Source organism: Cornus florida, unplaced genomic scaffold, assembly GCF_030987335.1.
Source record: "Cornus florida cultivar Cherokee Brave unplaced genomic scaffold, ASM3098733v1 CherokeeBrave_3.0.0_Hap2_Chr02, whole genome shotgun sequence".
In the NCBI taxonomy this organism is placed as follows: domain Eukaryota; kingdom Viridiplantae; phylum Streptophyta; class Magnoliopsida; order Cornales; family Cornaceae; genus Cornus; species Cornus florida.
In genome coordinates, this window is record NW_026775572.1 from 31,592,469 (window position 1) to 31,609,472 (window position 17,004).

The following is a 17,004-nucleotide window of genomic DNA, read 5'->3' on the forward strand; positions in this document are numbered from 1 at the left end:
TTAATGGGTTTAAATTAATTGTTTATTAAGTATTTAATTTTTGAACAGGGTAATTATGTCATTCCCAATAACTAGGGTTTTAGATACGTTTTAGTTAGGGTTTTTGGAGCCGTCTCATAAGCATCTGATATCTAACTAAACTCGGATTAAGTTTAGGGCTTTATCTCAATGTGACAAGGATTAGGGTTTTAGTATTTAGTTTATAAATACTCCATTATGCGTTAAGCTAGGGTTTTACGATATATCACATAGCATATACACGTAAAGGGTTCTGCAAAACACAGAGAGATGCAGAGTAAGGGTTGAGATAACAGAGCAAATTGTGAATTCTCGACTGAGGTTTCAAAGCCAAACCTAGGAGAAGGGAAACACAGAAGTAATAGGAGGCTAAGCAGTATTTTCAGTGTGGCCAGAACAGAGGAAAGCAGACCAACTATTACAAAGGCAAGTTCTATCTTCCTCTTTCCCTTTGAGCCGTGTTCTGTGCACCTAGATATGCTCTAGGGTTTTAAGGAAATTAATAACTAAATCATTCATGTATGTTATACATCAAATTAATCATATGTATGCTTTGAATTATTTCTGTGATGATTTCTGCAATATCTGTTACAGTGCATGCAAGTTGGTTCAGTTTTATGTCCTTTAAGCATGAGGGTTCTGGTCGTAGTTTTGTCTCTGTTTTTATTGCAACTACTGTAAACTACGTATGGAAAGACTACGGGAGTTATGTAAATCTCATAGGAGGGTTGCTATTAATATTTTAGATCTCTGTTGCTTTTAGCTTCGTTGTAATCTATGCATGAGGTTTCAGTTTTGCACAAGTTTACTTCTGTTAATTGATTTAAATTGCTATAATTAAACCTTGGGGATGCTATCAGGAGGGTATTAGATCCTTTAGATCAGTTTAAGAAACAAGCAGAGGGGTAGGAATTGATTAGAGAAGGAGCAGATTGACGGAAACGGAGCAGAGACTGAACTGGAGGCTCTCAAGAGGGAGAGAGCCGGCTCTAGGAAGTCAAGAGCCGGCTCCCCTTCAGCAAGAGCCGGCTCCTAGGGGATTGGAGCAGGCTCCAATAGGGGAAGAGCCGGCTCCTCCATTCCAAGAGCCGGCTCCAATTTGTTTTTACGTCCAGAAAGTGGTTTTAGGGCTCTGTTTGGTGTTTTGAGCACTGTTTGGGCTTCTGAGTGATTCTAGTGAACTGTAGGGACTTAACAGAGGATCTAAGTAGTTAATTTTAAGTGTTATTAAACTTAATGTTGCATGGTTTAAGTCTTTAAGACAAAGGATGAAGCAGTGTAAAAATATACCACGGTGTATGCTACTAACAGAGAAAGGAACTAAATGGCTTGATTAAATTTTAGAAATTTAATAAGACTTCACGGGGGGTTAAATAGTTAATTTTTGGGTGTTATTAAGACCCTAAATTAATTTAAGGTTAATTCTAAATTAACGGATCAAACTGTATAACACTTATGTACAATTGTATACGGTTGGTGGATGAATGAAGTTTTAAATGCTTAAGCTTATTTTTAGGCATTCCAGTGGGATGTAATATATTTATAAAATGGTCTTAAATATATTATGGGGTCATTGATGTGTTAGATGTAATCTATGCAGGCTCTGGATGTTAGTTGTTGATTTATTAAATCATCCCCTGCAACTATATGGTTAATTATTTGGATTTAAATTGCTGAAACATTTAAAAATCTTCTGTAATTAATTGGATATTGGTTTTGGATTTTAAATTGCTGTACTATCATTCGTAGTCTGTAATTTACATGGTTTTGGTTTTAAGTTGTTGAAATACTAAATACTATTCTGCAACGATGTGGATGGTTGGTTTTGGACTATAAATTACGTGCTTATTATTTATGCCTTGTAATTTACCTGGAATTATGTATTGGAACATAATTGCTGAATTCTTATACTTAATTCGGTCAATTATTTGGAATCATATATTGGATTATAATTGCGGAATTCTTATATTAAATTTGACCAATTATTTGGAATTATGTATTGGATTTTAATTGCTGAATTCTCACATTAAAATTCTGTCAATTATCTGGGTTTGGTTTTGCATTGTAAATTACTTGCTTATCATTTGAATGTTGTAATTTACATAGATATGGAGGATGGTATGCACCGGTATGGGACGGTGGCACACTAGGTATGGTTTAGCTCAAAATGCTAATTCCTACCTTATGGATTTTAATTGGTGAACAGTATGACTGGTTCTATCAATTATATGGACTTTGTGGATTGTATGCACCGGTATGGGACGGTGGCATACTAGGGACAGACTGATTTAAAATACTCAGTCCTACCTATTTTGGAATAAGGGAACGGGTTGTTAAATAAATCCTCCTTATATATATAGAAGTCGGTACGGTTGAATACGCCGAATGACTTATTGGATTTCTTGTGAATGGTTAGGAACGGAGTTTAGATATATATGTTTATGGTACCACGAGTTGAGCTTGAGTCTCAAACTTGTTGGTTAGGGTGCGTATATGCAGTGGACGTGTAGCTGGATATAGTAGGTTGGGTGTACCCTGTTAGGTCTAGGTACTCATGCCCACCTTTGGGTGCGTATTCATATGTTGCCTTCTATTCAGGTTGAGATCCCTACTGTAGTTCAGTGAATGTCCCATAGTGTGGATATATATATGTATGGACTAGATAGATATTGTGAGGTATCTATGGTGTATCTGCGTATCGGGTCACTGTATGGATTGCAGTTAGATTAGAACTTGCTTGTGGGCCTGACCCACCCTTTTATTATTTTTTTTCAGGTGTTCGTCAGTTCTGGGCTGTAGAGCTTGATCGTGCCGAGCAGATACAGTTATTCACTCTACTGATGGCGTAGGATTTTATTTCATGTTAAGACTTGGGTTTTGTTCCAGTCTTTTGAGTACCATTGGATATTTTAGGGGTCCACTAGATGGATTCCCGAGTTGTATAAATTGGAGAACGTTTTCCATTCGTGGTGGATCAGTTGTATCAAAATAGTTTTAATTGTCAATGAAATTATTTATTCTGAGGTTTTTAATTATTAGATTATCATTCTAGGTTCTTTTCAGCAAAATTTTATTCATTCTTGTTTTCTATATTGTATTCTGTGTTCATTAATTGCTAATTGTTTTGATATCCTCGGGTAATCGGGCGTGGGCCTGGCCAACCCGCATCCGGAAATCCGGGGGTATCACAGCCATAGAGTTGGATAGAGAAGAAACTTGCTGATAGGAGAAAGAGATGAGAGGCAAATGATGTCCCACCGGGCGTGCCAGAAATTTGTACATACAAATTTTGTAAGTCTGCAATAGAAACAAAATATGGGGCAAATAATATAATTTTATTAATTTGTAAACAATTGAGGTACAATCGTCTGTAATATTCTTTACAAAAAGAAAGAACTGATCCTCTGATTAAATCTCATTTTTCTGTTGGTTAGTTGGATCTAAGGGTTGCACAGGCTTGATCTTGAATCACCGTGGAATTTGATGAAGAACGGCATGTCTTTGGCTGTGCTTGTTGTTGATCATCGTGGAATTTGATAAAGAACGGCATGATTTGATGTGCTTGGTGTTCTTCACTTTTGGGTTTGGATGTTGGAGATGAGAGTTTCTGTATTTCTCTCTGGAATTCTAGATTTCTGAATTCTAACTTTGTGTCACCTCTCCTTTCCTCAGGCCTCTATTTATAAGCTTCTTGGATCTATAGGATGATGACACATGCCCTCTCTTATACGGAAAATATCATAACTGGGCTGAGCCGGATATATTATGATAATTATCCTTAAAAATAATTATTCCAAATATATTTTATTAGGAATAATTATTCTTTTTATTTAACCATCTGGACTGGGCTTAATTAAATAATTTAAGTGGACCAAACTTGGGCTAATTAAATAACTTAATTAAACATTAGGCCCATATTTAATAGGTCCATTTATCCATATCAAAGTCCACTAAAATTTTAGTGTCTACACATGCAAATCACAGCAGCAAAGTGCCATGACATTTCATTATACGCCAGCCAACTGCTTCGTACCGCAACTGACCCTGGTTACAAGCAAGACCTGGAGGACTGTATAGATAGTTATGACCATGTTGAGTTTGGCATAACCCAAGGCAGTCTGCCAAATTTTGATCAGGGGAGATATGGAGACACGGGGAAAGACACTGCAGATGCTTCTATTGCTTTTGAAACCTGCGACGAACACGGCATAAAAGCCTTGGACCAGATGAATACTCTTATCGCTGACTTCTCTATTGATGTAATGATGATTGTAGAGAGCTTGTCCAAGTCATGATCATCAAATCATATAATATTATTAGTATTATGCTAAATTAATTAATAAACATGCTTTATTTACTTTATTGACCAAACTAATGCACGTGTTTGCTTTTACTCCTAAAATTTGGTCATTTTGTCAAGGAAAATGATATAGAAAACTGTTTTTGCTCGACTATACAATATACTTGATGTGACAAAGACTCTATCCATTAAAGTAACTATAAAAATGGCAGTACTCATTTTTTAATAACACCTTCATGTTATGTGTATGTTCATTCTGGTGTATGTGGTTGCATCCGTTGGCAAGTAAACCTTTAAAACTTGTTTGAAAAACTATGAAAATTCCAAGAAAGACTTTTTATTGCTAAAAATTCTTGTTATTTATTGAATCCGAAAGAAAAATAAAATAAAATGAAAGGAAAAAGAAAAATCAACCATTCATTGCTTTCACTAGTGGAGGCTGTAATTCCTAAGTTCTCTGTGAGAGGTCGGGGTCCGATATCACTAAATTATTGATATTATGATAATTTACTTAATTTCATATTCAAACCAAAATAATAATTAGCCGAATCCTTTCTCTTGCTCTTTTGCATGATTCAGTTTCGACTTTGGAGTTATCCCTAAATTGTTTGTTAACGAATCTGTCTATTTTTTAGCCTATAGGTTTTGCATGGCGTCTTGTTCATTTTTTATTATTTATTGTATATGTTTTTTGTATAGTGTAATAAGGGTCATTTATTTCATATCGGATCCGGATGGAAAAGTGATTGGGTATAAATGGATAGATATATAGCACTACTTAATAGCTTGAGTTTTTGGGTAAATGGACAAGCGTCCACCATTACATATTGTCAGGACATTTTTTTTTTTCTTCTTCTTTTTGTAGGACTCAGAAAATCCAGTAAATCAAAAAATTAGACCGGACCGAACTGAACTGGGCGGTTTGAGCTAGTTGTATAGAAGTTTGGTCCTGTCCTGGGCCCAAAATTATGAAACCGTAATTTTTCAGTTCGGACTTGGTTTAGGGTCCGAGACCGGCCTGACCCTGACTGTATTATGTGCTATAAAATATATTATATAACTTATATTTTTTTTATATATATATATATATATATATATGTATGTATGTATGTATGTATGTATATCACTATATCATACCCTAAACCTAAATCAAGTAAAGTTTTCACGCCTCACATACCACAAACCCTTCTCTTGAATAGTTTACTGAATTATGTCTGGATTGTTGTTGACATGTTATAATTTTTTACTATTGGTTAACTTAATCTAGTGAATTTATTGAATCTATTTGTTATTTTACAAGTTAAGCAATACTATCGGTCTCTATATACAGGAAAAATAAGTAATTTTGTTTTTAAAAAATAAAATAGAAAAAAAATCAACTGAAATGAAAAAGCGAACCGAACCAAACCAAAACTGGTTTTTCGCGATTTGGTTTGGTTTGGTTCCATGGTCATTATGGTTTGGTCTGGTTTCAAAAACAGTGGAACCGTTATAAATGGTTTAATCCGAAAAAAACTCTTAATCTGATCCAAACTGGACCGTGTGCACCCCTAATTCACAATCCCTTCTTTTTCCTATTGCAGTTATTACATAATACCATAATTAATGAAATTCTATATTTGTTTTTTGTATTTTTTTTATGACAAATAAAATAATTTATGAAATTCTTGGAAAGCTATGATAAAACAGAAAAACTAGTATAAAAAATAAAATAAATTGCTACAAAGCTTAAAAGTATTAAAGAAATAGTAAAACAAATACTCCGTAACCTATTTCTCTAACCAAGTGTTAATTGAGTAGGACCCATATTTAATTACAGTACACATTAACTTTTATTTTGCCCGTTAAATGGTTCTGCTCCAGAGGGCCATAAGTGCACATAGTGTCAAGAAGTCACAACACCAAGCATCCAAGGGCAAAGCCAAAACTAAAAATTTGGAAGGGTCAAATTAGTAATATAAAATTAAAAATTAAGAGCACGTTTAGAAATTAATATAAATTGAGTACTAATAAATTTTCGCAATGGTTACAATAGTAATATCTCTTTCAAACCACCGTTAATAACTAATATTAACCATAAGAATGTACCATAAATAAGATTTTTTTAAAAAAATTGGGAGTCCAAATGTAATTTCTCAATGCAAAATTACTATTAACAATCATAAATACATACAAAGGTTTGACAAAATTTGAGTGGTGGGGGTATGGAGAAGAATTTAATTGTGCCGGTTGTATTAGTGACATGATATTACTAACTGATTAGATATGGACACGTAGTGATGACTTATTAAAATAAAACACACTTTTATTTATGTGACAAAATGAGTCCGAGAATGAATTACATCCCCTCACCTGTCCTTCCCCTGTTAGGTGATAAAACAACATCTAATCCAATTACATCCAATGAGTCCAAGAATGAATGGTACATGAGTCGAACATAACTAGTCATTTGCATCGATGAAGTTTTTAGCAGTAAAATGGAGCATTTGCCTAGGGTTGGTCACAATATGAAAACCTAGCCATTTTACCCGGCCACTAGTTTTAGCTCCGGGACCCTGTTGTGATATTTAACTTAGCTCAAATGATCCAATCTGGTATTCCACGGTAACCAACCAGCTCGATTTACTATATCTCCTAAGAAAGACTCCATCACTACCACCCTAGAATACTCTCGCCATGGCCGTCCAAGAAATGCTCTGAAAGAAGAATTCAACCGTCCAAAATCCGTGGCCTTCGTAATGGTGCAATGCTGAAACACTTTTCCGGTGTCACTATTTGCTATACCCCTTGACACAGCTGTAACAATAATGGGCATTCCTTCATTCTCTAGATTTCTCCCATATATGTTACAATTCTGGAACATGATGGCTGCGTCACCAAAGATCAAGTCTATGGTTCCAAAGATGTTGCATTTGTAGAAAAATTTGCTGCCGAAAATCATAAACAAAGTGTCCTGATATCCTTTGAGACTACACCTATAGAATGCATGATTTAAGCCTCCACTTCTCACAGCAACTGCCTGTCCGGCATTGACTCCAGCGGAATTCACAAAGCTGATGTCTATATCTGCATGTACACAATATACACAAGTCATTGTGTCAGATGAGCTGAAACTAGGAAAAGAAAAAATATCAACCTTGGTACACAATATACACTCGTCCTTTAAACATAACACTCCATGATATATATTTTAAAGGCACATACATACAATTAATAGTGTGTTTCGTTTTAAAATTATTAAATTGTTCTTTTTGGTTTAAATATACTAATTACTCAGTTGAGAGATTTTTGTAAAAATAATAATTATGAAAATATAACATTTATTTTATTTTTACTTTTTTTCTAGTTAGTACTCACACACACTGCCTGCACTGATGTTCGAACCCATGACCTCCCTTTGGAAAGTATGAGTCATGTACCGCTAGGCCACAGGCCTATTGGTTTTACTTTAATTTTTTTAATGTAAGAGCTAATTTATTACATTTCAAAAAGGAAAAACTAATCCGATAATTAATATAGAAGGTAAGGCTATATTATTATTATACTCCCTTCATTCCATATTAATAATTTATTATCTTATTTTTTTGTAGTCCCATAATAGTTGTCACATTTCAAAAATCAATACACTACTTGTTTTATTACATCCCTAATTTTACCCTAAAAGATTAAAATAATTAAAATCTCAAAATAAGTGGACTCATTAAAGGCCTGTTTACTAACACTTTTACTTTCTTACTTTTACTTTCTTCAAAAGTAAAATCATACTTTTACTTTTTAGAGATGAAATAGAAAGTAAAATCGTGTTTAATAAGAAAATTTTATTTTTAATATTTTGAAAGTAAAAATCAAAAAGGAAGTTTAGTAATTTTAATTTTGCTTCTTTTATCTTTCTTTCTCTATATATATATTTTTTCTTTCTCTAACTGGGTCTCTCAATGTCGGATGAACGTGGTCATATCCGGCGAGCCATTAGTCAATCCATCGTCTAAGCCCGTTCCTAGAGCTATACCCCTTGCATAGCACGCACCGTAAAGCAGACCAATAGAGTGAATCACACGAGCTGCAGGTATGGGGGTCAACTTCCTTTTTTGACAGGCGGAGTGATGTTGAAGTTGAATGAATGTCTTGTAGAGTTGTTCGCTTCCTTAGCGTATTTCCATTACAGAAAGGGAGTGGAATCAGATTGTGCCTAATGAATTTCCATTTTTGAACCTGATGAGGGCAGGTGAGAACTCGCTTTCACGATCTCTATTCTTGGGAAGAAAGGGAGTGGAATCAGATTGTGCCTTTCGAGAATGAATTTCCATTTGAATCTTTCTATTTCTGGTATTTTTGGACCTGGAAGGTTTAATCTTTAGGGATCAAAATCAAAAGCTGACTTTTCATATCTTTTCTTTTTCAATGATTTTTGACTTTTGAAAGCAGAGTAGAAGATGGTCACCGCCGTTTATGTCTTCTCTCACCTCTCATCGGATGCGACTTGAACTCCATTGGTGGCGGCAGCATTTGAGACCACCAGGGTCTCCGATGTAGAGAATTCCGTTGATTTTTACTTCTTTAAGGAGGAATTTCATATTGACCTTGCTCTTTCAAAACGATCAAGGGTTTTAGTTTTCGACAGTGTTTGGTAGTGTTTGTAGAAAGAGAGAGAGAGAGGAGAGAGAATCAATGATGGTGGTGGTTGTCGGCAATGGCGGTGGTGACGGTGTTCGTCGACGGCAAGGAGGTGGCAGTGGCAATGACCATGGTGGAGAGGAGGTGATACAGATGATTAGTTAGGATATATATATATATATATATATATATATATATATATATATATATATATATATATATTATATCGATGCTACAGTAGAGGAAGTGATTTCTACAAACAGTGTCGAAAATATAGAAAGTGAGGAATTCTCACTTTCTCCTCTCTTCACAAAATCAGGAATTACTTTCTTAAAACAAAAAAGTGAAAGTATTTTATTAAACACAATTTTTACTTTTGATTCTCAATTTTAGGAATTGACAGCAGAAATCAGGAATCATTTCTGTTAGTAAACAGGCCCTAAATGTCTCTTGAAAGTCATTCAATTTTGAACCGATTCAAAACAAAACTTTTAAAAGGAAAGGGTAAATTGGGATATGTATCTTTTGTAAATCTAATAAAGAATAATAAAATTTGTTTTCTTAAAAAGTGTGAAGTGTAGAATTGGACCATATCTTTTATTATTATAACTTTTTAAGAAAATATATAATTAATATAAAAATGACAATTAATATGGAAAGGCGGGGCTATAAATACATGTATGATTATCAAAATATTACGTACTCATCTTCCCTTCTCGACCTTGGTAGAAAAGAAGAGAAGTCGAAATGGCGAGTCATGAGAGCTGTATCTTTCCTGATGGCTTCTTTTTTTTTTTTTTTTTAGTCAGTCCTTTGTCTCAGCTGACATGTCTCTAATAAGAGCCGTTTGCAAAACCACCCCGTATTTCGATGTTTGCGTTTCATTTTTATCATCAGACCCTCGAAGCATCTCTGCCAGTAACAAAACCAGCCTAGCGAGGATTGCCATGCAAATCACAGCAGCAAAGTGCCATGACATTTCATTATACGCCAGCCAATTAATTGCTTTGTACCACAACTGACCCTGGTTACAAGCAAGACCTTGAGTACTGTAGAGATAGTTATAACCAAGTTGAGTTTGGCATAACCCATGACGGTCTGCCAAAATTTGATCACTGGAGATATGGCGATGCGGGGAAAGACACTGAAGATGCTTCTATTGCTTCTGAAACCTGTGACGAAAATAGCATAAAAGCCTTGAACCAGATGAATACTCTCATCGGTAACTTCGCTATTGATGCAATGATGATTGCAAAGAGCTTGTCCAAGTCATGATCATCAAATCATATACTATTATTATTGTTATGCCGAATTTATTAATAAACATGCTTTATTGACAAAATACTGTGTTTGCTTTTACTCCTAAAATTTTGTCAACAATATATTTTCAAAGAAAATGATATAAAAAAATGTTTCTGCTAGTCTGCACAATAGACTTGATGTGCCAAAAATTCTATCTATTAAGGTAATTATAAAAACTGTCTTACTCATTTTCGAATCACACCTTCATTATTCATATTTGCTAGTTATGTGTATGGTGCATGTGGTTCCATCCATTGGCAAGTCAAACTTTAAAAATTGTTTGAAAAGCATGGAAATTCCGAGAAGAAAGACTTTATTATTGACTAAAAATTCTTGTTATTTATTGAAATCACACCAAAAAAAAATAAATAAAAATAAAATAAAAGAAAAAAGAAAAATCAACCATTTGTTGTAGCATTACTCAATTTCATATTCAAGCCAAAATAATAATTAACCCAATCCTTTCTCTTGCTCTCTTGCATGCTTCAAGTTTGGACTTTGAAGTTATCCATAAATTGTTTGTTAACGGTTTTGTCTGTTTTCTAGCCTATGGGTTGAACGGTCTTTTTTTCATTTTTTTTTTATTTTTTTTTTATCCGTATTTGCTTGTATAGTTGTATAATCTCTTTTTTTTTTTTTTTTTTATAGTTATTTTTAGGGAAGCCACTCCCTTGTTTTTCCTATTGCATTATCCCTTTTTATATAATACCATAACTAATGAAATTTTTTACCTTTTTTTGTATTTTTTTTATGACAAATAAAATAATTTATACACCACTTCAAATTTGGCCAAATATCACATTAAAACACTTTTCGAAAACAACTATCACTCACACCCCAAATTATTTTTCCGTCTCTAACATCCTTAAAAAGATTTGAATATTTATACCCTCATTTCTTTATTATATATTAATCCTCATATATTAAAAACTTGAAAGGTCTAAATTGACCTTCTCACTCCCTCACACACACTGAACTTTACCCATGAAAAACAAATGATAACTAATTTGCAGTATCTACCCCTGCCTTGGTTCCACCAAGTATAATATATATAGTATTTATTTTTGTAATATTACATATATATGTGAGAAAATCTATATAATGCCCCCCTAAAATTTTTATTTTCTAAATTTTTCTCTTGATTATTTTTTACTTTTTTTTTTTTTTCCCCCTCTTTTGCTCTTTAAAGTCATTTAATTTCCTTAAGGAAAAAGTTAGAATTTTCATTTTAAAATCAAATTATAATTCTTTCCTTTCAAAGTTTTCTCATTTTCGCTTTGAAATTTCCAATAAAAAAAAAAAAAAAGTTTTCTCATTTTCCTTTCAAATTTCTTTCATTTTATTTGAATATTATTTTACATTAATTTATTTTCTTATTTATAATCTTTCATTGATTTTTTTTTTTTTTTTTTTACATTGTGCCCCTGAATTTATTTTTTGGCTCCACCATTGTATAATATATATATATAGCATACAGTATACACACATGTATATCCATAGAAATGAAAACGGCTAATAAGCTTTCCCGCAGAGTTGGAGCTGGAGGAGGCACAGGTACACGCAGAGGCACCGACAAAGGCAACAACAACACATCCCGCAGCGGACGACGCACCAGTCGATCCAGCTACTGAGCATTTAGACATCAACTTAGAGCACCCTACAAATGATGCAGAGCAGGACTCTCCAGCCAAGTCGCCCATTCATGAGCAAGAGCAGACTCAGGAGCTTTCTTCTGATTCATCTATGCCTGAGACTCTAGATATGACCCCCGGCTTTGGAGTACATCTGTAGACGCTCGGGGATGCTGTTGTTACCATCCGAGCTGACCTCACAGCCCACAAAGCAAAGAAATGTTTCATTAAAGGACTCAAGAGGGGAGCGCTCCCAAGGAGGAATAGATAAGGTCAAGAGGGCCAATTATCCTCTCAAGCTATCTACAAAATCAACAAATTCCTCCGAAGATTTACAAATTCGTCGATTAATCCAAAAGAAAAAAGAACACAATATGGTGTATTTGAGAGACAAAGTAGGAGTTTCCTCCACATCAAAAGATCTTGTATTTCTTTCATGCCACAAACCTCACCATAAACAAAGGGGTGTGGCCCTTCAAGCATCTCGAACTCGGCTCCCCACCATACAACCTCTCCAAGCTTTGTTCATATCCACCCGAAAGCACCCAATGAACTCCCAAAATCGCCAATAACACATTCCAGACATCCTTGGCCACTGGATAGTGCAAAAGGAGGTGGTTCACCGACTCCTCATCCTTCTTGCACACACAACAGCAGTTTACAATGATCTGCCTGCTTCTCAGATTATCAATTGTCAAATGATTTCAAAATTTTAATTCACCAAAGTTTTAGGCTTTCTCTCAACTTTTAGTATTGCATCCAAGATGTGTGAAAAACCAATGAAATAATGTATGCCAGTTCTTTTATTCCTTATTTACCTAGAAAACTTTTCATTTATTCTGAGAAAACCTTAACTATGCTTTTATAGAGCCTTCTAAAACAAATTAGTAGGTGTAAATTCTTTTTATGTAAACTTTTCTACAAGATCAAAGTGATTGTAGTAACTTTATCTTGATTACTTAACTGGCACGAAACTCTTATAACATCTTCCATGATGATATCTCAACGATCCTCAAAAACTGGTGAAAATTCAAGAGTATGAGCTTAGTCTTGAAATTTTATCTATAGAGTAGATGTCTTTCTTAATCTCTTCTTCGGCAATACACCTCTATACGGCAGATGCATTTCTTGATCTCTTCCATGGCAAATGTCTCTAAACGGCATCAAATTTCTCTGGATGATATGTTTCTACTAAATTCAACTGATCCAGGCCTACCGGTAAAGATGACAAAAATTCTATCCTCTTGTCAGTACAACGTAGATTATATTTGTCAACAGAGCAGAATCATTTATACTCAGCCTTATTAATTCATCTTGGATTCATTAAGATAATGACCTTTGATGTCAGTGGGGATACCAGGAATCGGTTCTTAAAATAGACAGTTTGTGATGGACTGATGCTGTTATGTAGCCTTTGTTGATAAGGAGATAGTTGAATGATACAAAAAGTAGTCCCTCATCCTAACTATCTGGGGGTAATTAACAAGGTTTAATATTGTTTTGGATTAGGGGAAGCTTTGCAAGTTTTTATGTTCATCACACTGATGAAAGATGCAGCACAGAGAATTATGTGTTTGAAGATGTTATATCAATGTCATTTGTATTATGAGAGCAGTGGCTTGAAACCTAACGACAGTGAAAATTCAAAATGTTTTTATTTATGGGTTAATTACAATGACACCCCCTGAGATTTGTCATAATGACAGCCATATATAAGTTAACCTCTTTTTGAACAATAAGACCCCCTCAAGTTTAATAAAGTTAACAAAGACACCCCAGACAAGCTAAAATGACCTTAATGCCCTTTCACTTGTGAATTAACCCATTTGAATTATAAAATTACCTTTTTAACCTTTCTAATCATTTCAATTCACCAATTTAACCCTTAAACCAATCTACGGTCCCAGACAATCCTAGCCACACATCTAAGAAAATATGTCTTCAGCATTACACATCTTCACCATCTATCTTCTCTCTCCTCCCAACTTCCTCTGTACACTCTCATTGGGTTCAAGACTTTGATTCAATCAGCTCTGCGATCATGGATTCTCCATCAGACTCTCAGTTCACATCCCCATCGTCGACGGCATCAGCCTTCCATCATCTCCATCCTCTAAGAACCCCTTAAGCAGCTCCTCCTTAGTCGACGCCCCTACTGCCTCTTCACCGACACATTTCACCGTAGGTTCGGTGGTTCCCCTACATCGTTGGTGCCATCAGCGTCTCGCGAATCATCTTCAACGGCAGTTGTTGCTTCGCTCATGTCTGTGTAGGCGAAGGTCGAGTTGTTGGCGGCGGCGGTGAACCCCCAAATTGAGGCGTGGTTGCCCATGGCAGATCACAAGGTCGACACGGAGATGAAAGTCATCGTTAAGAGATCCGGTGAGTTGAAGAACGAGATCCTTCCTGACGCTGACCTAGCACTGGCTGTAATAACATCGGCGGCCGCTTATCCTGCAACACCGGCGGCCGCCTCGAGTGCATCGGCCTCGGCGGTGCCACCCTCGCCCATACTACAGGTGTATCAAGTGACCAAATAATTTTTTCCCTTTCTTCCCAAGTTTTCTCTGTTCTTTCTGTTCTCTCCATCCTCCCAAAAGCACCTACCATACCACGGCTACCCACAGCTACATCCACCACTTCTCTTTATATATATATATATAACCCTAGATGCCATCGATGTCTCAAATGCATCATCACCATGTCATCCCGCCGCTAGCTAGTCACCATCATCGGAACCCAATCTCATCGTCGTGGTCATCACCATCACCGGAGCCCAAGATAAAGACTTGCAGAAGTTCCAAACGATCTAATCTTCTCTCATCTCGAGCGATCTCATGAACTATGAATATTTCCATCAAAATTTTGAATCCAAAGGTTGTGGGTGAAGAGGTGGTGGTCGGGTGGTGGCTGTGATGGTGAGTGATCCGGTGGGCTTAGGTAGACAGAAGATGATGAGGAAAGAAAAAATGGGTGGCTGGTATTGATCTCACACAAAGGGCAATTTGGTCTTTAAAGAGTTTTGATATTTTCTCATTAATAGTAATAAAATATTAAAGGACAATTTCGACTTTTCATAACCTTTTAGGGGTTATTTGGATGTAATTTTTGATAAGGGGGTGTCATTGTTAAAAAAAGCTCCAACTTGTATATAGCTAACAATATATCAAACCTCAGGGGGTGTCATTGTAATTAACCCTTTATTTATTTGATACAGAAATCAAATGTCAAATTCTTATATTGAATACACTTTTATCAAATGACAAATACTAGTATTGAATGCAGTTGTATTCCAATCCTCTAGGTTAGGGAATTTTATTTTAAAAATGTTTTGACTATTCCTTATGAAAATAATGGGGACGTTCCCTTCGTTATCAGTTAGTAGTTCTTTCAGTTGTTATTATTATTATTATGTCAGGCTTTGATTGGCTTTTAAGTACACATTTGCTTCCAATTGTCCTGTTCTCATATTGCCTTGGATTTGTAATTATTTGTAATGCCAATTAAAATCGACTTTGTGATAAGTTGACCTAGATGATGCAACTCTGTAGCCCAATGAGAAAATAAACTTTTGAATTCTTTCTCTCTCTCTCTCTCTCTCTTCTTTTGCTATTGCTTTAAGCTTCACTTCATACTTTGTAAAATTGCAGGCTGGGTAAGGATATTCCTTTGAACTCAAACACTGGGATTTTCAGATGCACAGTTTGCCAAGTGGATCAACCACCAAGTGATGGTTTATTTGTCAACTCTGGGCCCTTTTTCTCACTTGCATCAAATCCATGGAAAGGCCCCTTCCTGTGCACAACCTGCCGTAAAAAGAAAGATGCTATGGAAGGAAAGAGATCGAGTACACCTGCTGCATTGACTGCATAATCTGGTAACATGGTAAATATTACTATATTTTTTTAAGATTTTTACATATAAACGGGCTTAGTGGCCCATATTTACATATCCATTGAGTCAAAGTACCATAGCTTCAAAAAAATGTGTTTAACTAAATTGCTGAGGTGGCACATGAATTTTTACTGTTTAAAATTTATATTACCTAAAATACCCTTCTCCCTATTTTTGTGTTGCCTAAAATGCCTTTGTCCATGTTGCAATTCATTTTACTTTTGGAGCCCTAACCTCACTGAATTCTCTCATTTGTGCAAGAGCCCTCTTCTCTGCCCCAACCCTCACTGAAATCTTATTCATGAAGCTCAAGAGCCCTCTTTCTCTCTCCCTCTCTCTGTAACAGCCATTTCACCATCATTCGTGCGCCCTCTCTCTCCCCCTCTTTGTCTAACAAGTGAATTAAGAACAGGCCACACATCTCGGCACACAACATCAACGAACATGGAGGTCTTCTCCATTTTGTTTCTCTCTGATGACCGATTCTATTAGTGTGAAATTAAGGCAGACCTAGGTTGCATCTCTCTCTCCTTCACAATTTAATTCAAGGACGAATCTAAGGTTTGAGGTAATTTTTCATGTATTTTTCTGTCTATAATCTATTATTTGGTATGGATTTTTAATTTTTTTTTCTTTTGGTTTTCCATCTATTTTGAACATTCAATCCAAGATTTCATCTATTTCTGCCTATGCCTCAAGAATCCTTCTCCGCTCCAAGGGCTCTGCAGGTGGTTGATCTAGAAACAAGTAGGAGTAAGCTTGGTTGTGGCTTCCATTAATTTGTAAGAATAATCTTGGTTACGGCTTCTATTTCTACTTGAATCTTGTATTCTTTTCCAATGGTTCAACGATTTCTTCGATTTCAACCCTAATTGTGACTTTTATCTGAGTGTCTACTTTATTTTAGTTTTGATGTTGTGAGTTAGATTGGTTATGAGAATATAATTTGATGGTGCGAATTTGGTTATATATATATATATATATATATATATATATATATATATGTAGATGTATATTTTTACACATGTATGTATTTTTTCTATTGACAAGATATGGGTTTTCATGCTGAAAATTGGAGGGTTGGTGGTAAGAAAGATTAGGGTTTTCAGGGCTAGCATATGATTAGGGGTTCTGCACCAGATCGATCCAATTTCACAAGGTGGAGGTATTAAGGAATCGAGTGTCGCTGTTAGGACTAAAAGGACAATCCCCTGTAAGTGTTGATGTTGACTGATAATGGAAATT

General features: G+C 35.3%; 1 protein-coding gene across 1 annotated transcript; it reads right to left on the bottom strand.

The window, feature by feature from the left end:
- Nucleotides 1-6,890: 6,890 nt before the first annotated feature.
- LOC132295961 (probable pectinesterase/pectinesterase inhibitor 39) lies at nucleotides 6,891-8,824 on the bottom strand. Its single transcript, XM_059794216.1, has 2 exons — nucleotides 8,782-8,824; nucleotides 6,891-7,384 (listed from the first exon to the last, which is right to left on the bottom strand). Exons 1-2 carry the CDS (start codon nucleotides 8,822-8,824, stop codon nucleotides 6,891-6,893), a joined length of 537 nt encoding a protein of 178 aa, XP_059650199.1.
- Nucleotides 8,825-17,004: the final 8,180 nt, after the last annotated feature.

Coding starts and splice junctions, on each gene's coding strand:
- LOC132295961 (XM_059794216.1), bottom strand. CDS start 8,824: ATGCTGCCGCCACCAATGGAGTTCAAGTCGCATCCGATGAGAG. Junction 7,385..8,781: donor CAAGTCGCATCCGATGAGAG/GTGAGAGAAGAC, acceptor GTGTACATGCAG/ATATAGACATCAGCTTTGTG.